The 8,494-nt window shown below is 39.9% G+C and overlaps 2 protein-coding genes across 4 annotated transcripts; both read right to left on the bottom strand.

The window, feature by feature from the left end:
• Positions 1 to 363: 363 nt before the first annotated feature.
• Positions 364 to 1,086, bottom strand: LOC131690232 (cytochrome c oxidase subunit 7C, mitochondrial-like). 2 transcript variants are annotated; one of them, XM_058975823.1, is made up of 3 exons: positions 968 to 1,086; positions 817 to 910; positions 364 to 599 (listed from the first exon to the last, which is right to left on the bottom strand). In XM_058975823.1, exons 2-3 carry the CDS (start codon positions 901 to 903, stop codon positions 483 to 485), a joined length of 204 nt encoding a protein of 67 aa, XP_058831806.1. In that variant the 5' UTR covers positions 904 to 910; positions 968 to 1,086; the 3' UTR covers positions 364 to 482. The 2 variants fall into 2 exon arrangements, with proteins under 2 accessions (XP_058831806.1, XP_058831807.1); XM_058975824.1 differs by having other exon boundaries at positions 817 to 923; positions 968 to 1,056.
• Positions 1,087 to 4,955: 3,869 nt separating this feature from the next.
• On the bottom strand, positions 4,956 to 8,227 carry LOC131692378 (zinc finger protein 501-like). 2 transcript variants are annotated; one of them, XM_058979386.1, is made up of 6 exons: positions 8,093 to 8,227; positions 7,817 to 7,943; positions 5,556 to 6,446; positions 5,404 to 5,500; positions 5,176 to 5,343; positions 4,956 to 5,110 (listed from the first exon to the last, which is right to left on the bottom strand). In XM_058979386.1, exons 1-6 carry the CDS (start codon positions 8,116 to 8,118, stop codon positions 4,989 to 4,991), a joined length of 1,431 nt encoding a protein of 476 aa, XP_058835369.1. In that variant the 5' UTR covers positions 8,119 to 8,227; the 3' UTR covers positions 4,956 to 4,988. The 2 variants fall into 2 exon arrangements, with proteins under 2 accessions (XP_058835369.1, XP_058835370.1); XM_058979387.1 differs by having other exon boundaries at positions 8,008 to 8,136.
• Positions 8,228 to 8,494: the final 267 nt, after the last annotated feature.

Genomic DNA, 8,494 nt, shown 5'->3' with positions numbered 1-8,494 from the left:
ACCTACACTGAAATCTGTAAAATCTGTGTTTCTGCTAAAAATATGTAATTCGTATGTACAGAAGATTTGTATTTGTGGTAACCCTGGGTGTCATTTAATATTTATTCCGGCTAGTATCCTACAACGTCTAAAAATGTACTAACAAATTAAATGAGTACTGTTTGGCAAGGGCAACTGTAATTGGTTGTAAAAGTGATAATAAATTGTACTTTCAAAGATTAAGGTTTTCGCATGTTTGGAAAACCACGGACAATATATTTGTTTGATTTAGCTCTAAAGTAGTTACAGGCTTTAAAGCCATTGAACAATTTACACTGGAATAAAATGGAAATTCTTTTTAGGCAAAACTAGGAACAAAACGAATTTACTTTAATACATTTATTCCAATATTACTTCGTTTCTAAGCAAACCACTTTCTTTTTCGTACCCTTTGCAGTGCGCTAAACGTAAATCCCATTGCCATCTGCGGAAGGGCAACACTTTTACTGCTTCAACAGCTGATGCCGGAGAACGAAGAAAGGCGCACCCAGACCAGAACCGAAGAATACGATAAACAAAGCGGTAAGCTTGTACCGGTTGTTGAGGCTGAACGGCAGATTCTGAAAGTAATGGTTGGTCAATATTATTATCGGATGTTTCCGCTGTTGTTTTTGAGAATGCAAATAACATTCGTTCGAAAAATAAATTCGCCCTAATGCAGAATAAGAGCGATAAACTAAGCAATTATAATTTATCAATCTGGTGTTAAACATCCACTGGACACTATATCTTTTTCGACTTCTATTATATAATATGGCAGCAAATTTAATATCTTACCTCGCCGGGAATACCACCTTGGGAGTGCGAATGACGGACCATATTAGTCATTCCTGTGCGGGAAATGTTGGCGAGGCGTCCGAACATGTTGAATCTGAAAGGGGAAGCTATCAAAGGTATGTTTACGGTAGAATATTTGCAGTTTGCTTACCAGTGATTTTTTTCCTATCAGATATTTCCGAACAAACTGGATGAACGTGAAAATATCAAATGTGACGGATACTGTCAGATTAGTTGAAGGGTTGCTTGCATATTCACCACAGGTAGGTGCGTTAGCATACGGTTGTTAAAATGATGGGATAAATCGAAACGTTATGGGGCGTTACGAACTCTGGCGTTACCCCGCTCAACGAAATGTTTGCTAGGCGAGTAAAAACTGATGACAGTGAGTGGAAGGATAATGGCATTTTGCGCTAGGCGACTTCCCGTTATTCGATATCAAGTCGCTGTTCTTTGGAAATCATGTCTCGACAAACATATGATTACGGCCTAAAAGCCTACTGTCAAAATCCACTTTGAATGGAAATTCCGGACAAACCGTTACTAGCCGAACAAAGTTCACAACAGTTTATGAAAGAGAAAACTGTTCTCTTTCGGTTACTATAAACATCTGTGATTGGCGCGTAACGGTTTGTCCGGAATTTCCATTCAAAGTGGATTTTGACAGTTGGCTTTTAGGCCGTAATCATATGTTTGTCGAGATGTGAGCTGAAATAAGCACGGATATGAAATATTTTGTAAAATGTATATTTTTTACTTTATTTTAGAGGCTTTTTGCCTTAAACTGCTTCGCCTAATAAAATACTTTTTATGTAAAAGATTAAGCGTTAAACTGAGAAAGTTTTGAAAAGCGGCCTTATTTGAAAACGAAAAAAGCAGTTTTTTCGTTACCCTATACACTTTAAAAGCGAGGGTAAAGAAATCGGCCCTTTTTTAAGTTTCGTCGGTATATCAATCACCAAATTTAATTTGTAAAAATCTGGTTAGAGTTTTAAACTACCAATTAATTGGACGATTTAATTGGTTGAAAAAGACCGATGCTAAATATTCATAAGAATCGGTGAAACAATCGGTTAATTGCGATTGCGTCGATGCAAGCCGATTTAGTTGGTTGAAAATTCGGGAGGGTTTTTATGGGTCGTTCATAAGCAGTTGTTTTATGCGAAACTATTATAAAATATCATCTGATTGCATCGGAGCCATTTCTGCATTTGGATTAAACGCGATTACATTACCCTATTTTCACCCTGTTCCTATTATCACCCTACCTATACGAAGCCGTAGCATGTGTCATCTGTTCATCGCATTTACTCGAATGGGAGGGTGAAAAATGGAGAATGAAGCGAGGACATAGTGTAGATTTTCGAAAAATATTTTCTTGAAAATGGTATATGTAAAAAATAATAAATTCTTCTCATAAACTGGTTAGTTCAACTGGTGTGTCTGTGGGAATACTATCTCTATATGGTCTGCGCGAATTTAAGCGGAAGCGCAACGCTTGGTAACGTAAACACCATCGTTGGCGCAGTTCAGAAACATTCGCAGTTTTAAAAAATCCTGTGAGGAGTATCGTGAATACCGGGTTATACAAATTATACGTCATGTGGGTTTAGACGGATTTTCGCCGGAATCCTAAAGACTTCTGGAATTTTGTCAACTCGAAATGAAAATGTGAACGTGTGTTCCGACGATATTGGATTAACGTCTGCCTTAGATTCGTGTGAGTTGTTTGCAAAGTTTTTCGCTTCACTGCCTCCGCCATTGAAGCTGAAGCTGTGTTCCTGAGAACTCTGTGGACTTGAGTACATTTTTTTTCACTCCCGATATGGTTGTTACATCTGCGTTACCGTACTCAGTGGGACCGGACGGTATTCCAGCTGTCGTTTACAGTCGGTGTATTGCTTCATTAGCCGAACCTTTGTGTAACATTTTTAACAAATCGTTTAAACAAGGCGATTTTCCGGCGATTTAGAAACAGTCGTTCATGTTCCCTGTTAATAAGAGCGGTGATCGTCGAAATGTAAGAAACTACCGGGGCATTAGTAGCCTGTCTGCTGCCTCCAAGATATTTGAAATTGAGGTAAGCACTTTCGTACTATCACGCACGAAAAGTTACATTTCTACCGACCAATATGGGTTTATGCCCGGACGATCCGTAACCACAAATCTTTTAGATTTCACATCAACTTGTATCACGCAACTGGAAGATAAGGCACAAATTGATGCAGTTTACACGGACTTAAAAGCTGCATTCGACCGAATTGACCGCGGAATATTATTAACCAAATTGTCACGGCTGGGCGCATCGCGGAATTTTGTTAAATGGCTGAATTCTTACTTGAGTGACAGAGTTCTACGTGTGCAGCTTGGCTCTTGTGTTTTCTCTCAATTTACGAACAAATCTAGAGTCCCTGAAGGCAGCAATAAGGGACCCCTACTGTTTGTATTATTTTTCAACGATGCTGATTTACTGCTTGGTTTAGGGTGCAAACTGGTTTACGCCGATGGTTTGAAATTGTACCTCGTAGTCCGATCTATCGACGACTGCATCCATTTTCAAGAACTTCTGGCTACATTCGTTAACTGGTTTCGTAGAAACTGGCGAGTTATTAGCATTGCAAAATGCCAAGTCATAACTTTTCACCGCATGTTCAGTCTGATACGTTACGACGGCAAAGACTCACTAGAGTTGATTGCGTCAGCGACCTCGGCGTTTTGTTGGATACGAAGCTAACGTTCAATCACCATCGCTCAGTTTTAATCTCTAAAGCAACGCGACAACTCGACTTCATTTCTAAAATCGGCCGGAATTTCAAGGACCCACATTGTATGAAAACGTTATATTATTCGCTGGTTCGCCCACTTCTTGAAAATGCTTCTTTAATTTGGAGTCCTCATCAGCTTACATGGAACTTACGGATTGGGTGGGTGGGGAAGAGATTTGTCCGACTCGCACTACGAGACCTGTTGTGGCGGAATCCTCTAGACCTTCCATCGTATTCTGCTCGATGTTGCTTGATCGGTCTCGACATACTGGAACAACGCAGAAAGCTTTAGCAGCTGAAAATGACTCCCCAAAGATCCTGTGCCTTCTTGATTTTCGTACCTCGCAAAGTTCTCTAAGCTCATCTGGCTTACTACAACCTAGATTCCACCGTACGACGTTTAGATTCAACGAACCGATAACCGCATGTATTCGAACTTTTTTCACGGTCGAGGATCTGTTCGATTTTGGTGAACCATCGTACAAGTTGGCACAGAAAGTTTCGCGGTCTACAATTTGAATGACCTAACTCCTGCTATTCATTAACACTATTTTTTGTCAGATGAATTATTTTAACAAATAAATAAATAAATAAATAAATCAATAAATAAATAAATAAATAAATAAATAAATAAATAAATAAATAAATAAATAAATAAATAAATAAATAAATAAATAAATAAATAAATAAATCGTGTGTTTTGATAGCTCGCAGTTTTCAGTAGCACTTTGATTACTCAAACTTTCAAAGTGCAGAGTCCAGGTAAGTGGGAAGTACGCAATAAATTGGTGCAAACATTCCTATAACAATATCCCTGAAAATGAACCAGGATTCCAGCTGGTTCTAATTGGTATTTCGGCTCCAGTGACACAACCGATTCTAATTAGAATTGGTTGCCACTGGATCCCGAAAACTAGCAAGTTCCAGCCAGCGTTCTGACTCATTTTCCGGTTGGACTTACTGGGATGCCTTGAATCGCCATCGCATTCAGGTTCGCATATATGAATAACTATTGTACCCAAGATTGCACGAAAGTCCGTTACATCGATTCTTGGTCGATCGTAGTAACGGCTTATCAAGTTGCTACTGCCAATTGCATTTCAAAACCACAGTTGTCCTGGTTAAGGTTCAACTGAAAATGCTTGGAAAAGCGGCCATCTTCGAAAACGAAAAAAGCAGTTTTTTCTCACACCTTTGGAAACATCTTCTTAAAAATGCATCAGTGTATTCGGGGTATTGGTAGAGTACTATTGATTGATTTTCATTAAGATTGAGGTTGAACCTCAATCCAGTGAATTTTCCCTGATTTGAACATGGGAAGCTACGACGAACGGGATCAGATAGAAGTTTCTTTTGCAAATACCAAACTTAATCTGTCATTGGATAAACTTTATTCAATTAAACCGTTCAAACAACGGTTTCCGGTTTCAATGCTTGTCTGTCCGCGATGTGCGTTTTCAGATGTTCCCTGATCCCGTTTTGACACTGAAACGCGTGATAGCAAACGTGACAGATATACGGACGTTGGCCTAGTAGTCAATAAATAAATTTTCATTATACTCGATACACGTGAAATAAAATTATGAAAACCAACCTGTATGAACCCGGACGTGTCGCTGTAGATGGTGAATGTCTACAAAACTTTTTGCACAGTGCTCACATGTGAACGCCTTCTCGTCGGAGTGCAGTCGTTGATGATTTTTCAGATTCGATGTGCTGTTGAAGGCTTTATTGCATTTCATACATTTGTAAGGTTTTTCTCCTGAAAAAACAATGGTTACCAATTATTTCACTGATCACTGTCTTAAATAATTCAACTAACCCGTATGTACACGAATATGTTTTTTTAGATTGCCCTCCTGATTGAAAGTTTTCGGACATTTGTCGCACTGGAACAAACCCTGCGGTCCGTGAACTCTCTGAAATCAATGTTATCATTTTTTTAAATTAAAACATACTTGCAACTCTACCTACCATGTGGGACTTCAAATGCGGTGCGCAGTAAAATGTTTTATCGCATAGATTGCACGAGTACGGTTTCTCACCTAAATGCTTCCGGATGTGATACTTTAGATTGTTTCCTTGAACGAACATTCGATCACAGTACGGGCACTTGTGTTGCTTGTCTATTTTGTGTTGTCGCATGTGTTCTCTCATGTACGTCACAATCCTACCACAGATTTTGCATTCTTCCGGCGTTTTTGACTCCTTACCTTCGGGACGTGGTTTCGGCGGTCGTCCCAGTCGTTTCCCAGATTTGGTAACTTTTGGTTTTTTAGTTTCCTTCTTTCGTTTTTTCAACGGTTTATTATCCTCGGAACTGCTGCTACCATACTTTTCGTCATTGTCATCGTCGAAATCGTCTCCACCCTGCCACTCAAAGTCACTGGATTCCGCATCAGAAGTTGTCTTAGTTTGAATCTTTTCCTTTGCCTTGCGAGTTGAGCGGGTTTTCGGTACATTTTCTTTCTCGTTATCTTTGCTTTCTTCAGGCTTCGAAGCCTCTTTCTGAATTATTTCAGCGGTAGCAACCAAGTCGACCTTTGCGGGAGCAGATTCCTGAACTTTCTTAGCCTTCCGACCGGGTCTGCCTTTCTTTTTCTCTTCTTTAACAATTGGCTCAGCCGGTGATTCATCCAACCTCACTTCCAGCTTAGACGAAAGGTCTTCAAAAATATCGGTCCCATTGTCACCGGATGCCATCGGATCTTGAAAACTGAACGGATCGTATTCCACTGCATTCTGGTCGGCTTCATTCTTGATTACAAACTCGACCACCTTCGGTTTTGCGTGTTCGTCGAACGCATCGATTCGCTGCCGACAGCTGACACAGATGGGGGATATCAGGCCGCATACTGGGGTTACCTGTGGATACAAAATAAGAGTTTGTAGATCATGAAACAAATTATAGTTCAGATGAAGACAACGTGAGTCATGGAGCAACGTATCATGATTCATATATGTTTACTTTGAATTAGAAATTAGATCAAAGCTTTCGCTTTTGTTGGAATACAGGACAGAAATATGCATACATTAAAGGCTCTGGACAGAGAAATACGAACTCGTTTTTGGAGCTAGCGTCAATCAAGCATTGGCTTAGTCATGTCACTTTGTTAGTGTCGGATTCTTCCGAGAGGAACTCGAAAAGCATCTACGTAATTAAGTTGAATTGTTCTTGTAAACGAAAGTACAAATTAAAGCTAATAATTCTAGCATTTCGTTTATGTTGCAATTACTTGTAATCATGATTGCTTACTTATAATAATGAGCTTGAATATTTATACCACGAAAAAACATAACAAGCGTGCTTGGCTACCACATTCCGTTGCAGAGCTTGATCTTTTGTTTCGAAAGACCTCGCAACCGATTCTTAGTGCGCATAAAGTACTTGACAATCTGTAACAGTATTAGTGTGTTCAACGATTTGTTTTCCTCCACCTGTCATAATTTTTGATAGATGGAGGAAAACAAATCGAAAAAAAGCTTTTCGGCCGGATTATTTGCTTGAGGGATCCAACACAACCGGTGTTGTAGTCTCCAGAATAAGTTTCACAGTGACCCAGAGCATTTGAACACCATTATAAATACTTTAGGAAAGCGATTTCAAACGTTTAAATTGACTGACAGTATGACAGTATTACATATGACAGCTAGAGGAAAACAAACCCCCAAGTAGTGTCAGTGAAATCATTTGCATAGATGGACTAGTGTTACGATGCCACTGACCACTATAGAAACTTCCTGGCTGGAGCTCGAACATACGATAAGTGGGTTATGAGGCCAGAGGTGACATTCAGCATCTCGAAGCGAAAGGTTTTTTGTGTACAAACAAGCTTGTATGAAAAAGTCGTTTCGACTTGGTCCCCCAGCTCCTTACCCTTTGAAATGCCGGGCTGGGGCCGCGAATCATTATGCAATAAAAACAACATTCTAGAGCTACAACAGCAACAGTATTGGAGCTGGCGTTAATCCGGCACTAACCAAATGCTGTCACTAAGCTAGTGTCATATTCTGATGAGATGAAGTTGAAACGCACATTCCATAACTAATTTTATGCACATTTTTTTTCTCTGCTGCAGGCCTGATATTAATTTCGCTCTTACGACCTATTGAAAACCCATCCGAAAATTCTACTCCCTCATGGATCCCACCATGCACACAGCCTATCGATCGTGGCGCGTAACATGTAAACAAACCAGCTGTACCTATCCATCTTGCAGGTAGCATTTTCTTACCTCGACCCGGGTACATTTGTAAATCTTATTCAGCATCCGTGTATCGTCTGCATCGCAGAATATTGATTCCATGTCTCCCTCGGAGCTGCCACATATTTTGCATGCCTTTTCCGTCTTCACAAACGGACTAAAATGAAAGAAAGTCGCATGAAGTTCTGTAAAAATCTCACACCATTCGTTTCCCGTAGCACCGAACCGGATCGATTATCCTTCCCGTTTTGGCTATCCGTTCGTATCAGCGGTCGGTGTTTCGTACTGAATTTAACCACCACTTACCTGTCGACGTCTGTTAAACCGGCCATTCTTGCAATTTTTCACTATTATTCACAAGAAAAACACAACTTTTCGTGCAAAATGCTTTGCACTTCCAGTATCGAGCTAAAATCTGTGCGCAGGCATTTGCTTTGACGTTTCCAGCTGAGCGAAAGAAACGTAACGCATGCACGGGCTTCGAAATGGTGTGGTGAGTATGAAATATGAATACAACAGCAATCAGCAATAGGGTTAGTTCACAATATTTTTGCAATAAAAAGTTAGTGGCAATTGGAAAAATCTCGACAACAGGTGTTGTTTACATTCAAAGTTGCATCGGCATTGAAGTCAAATCTACATATCCAACATATGAATAAATGTCTTTTGGAAAATCTCTCAGTCGACCGACGAAATGGGGTGCTTCGA

This window comes from Topomyia yanbarensis, chromosome 3, assembly GCF_030247195.1.
Source record: "Topomyia yanbarensis strain Yona2022 chromosome 3, ASM3024719v1, whole genome shotgun sequence".
Taxonomy (NCBI): Eukaryota; Metazoa; Arthropoda; class Insecta; order Diptera; family Culicidae; genus Topomyia; species Topomyia yanbarensis.
The sequence above is the reverse complement of the archived record's forward strand: the minus strand, read 5'-3'. Positions and strand labels throughout refer to the sequence as shown.

Excerpts from the sequence above, each read along its gene's own strand:
- LOC131690232 (XM_058975823.1), bottom strand. The coding sequence starts at position 903 with ATGTTCGGACGCCTCGCCAACATTTCCCGCACAGGAATGACTAATATG. Across the intron at positions 600-816 it reads AAGGTGGTATTCCCGGCGAG|AATCTGCCGTTCAGCCTCAA; the intron begins GTAAGATATTAA and ends CATTACTTTCAG.
- LOC131692378 (XM_058979386.1), bottom strand. The coding sequence starts at position 8,118 with ATGGCCGGTTTAACAGACGTCGACAG. Across the intron at positions 6,447-7,816 it reads ACAAATGTACCCGGGTCGAG|GTAACCCCAGTATGCGGCCT; the intron begins GTAAGAAAATGC and ends TTGTATCCACAG. Across the intron at positions 5,111-5,175 it reads ACACGTCCGGGTTCATACAG|GCCAACGTCCGTATATCTGT; the intron begins GTTGGTTTTCAT and ends ATTGACTACTAG.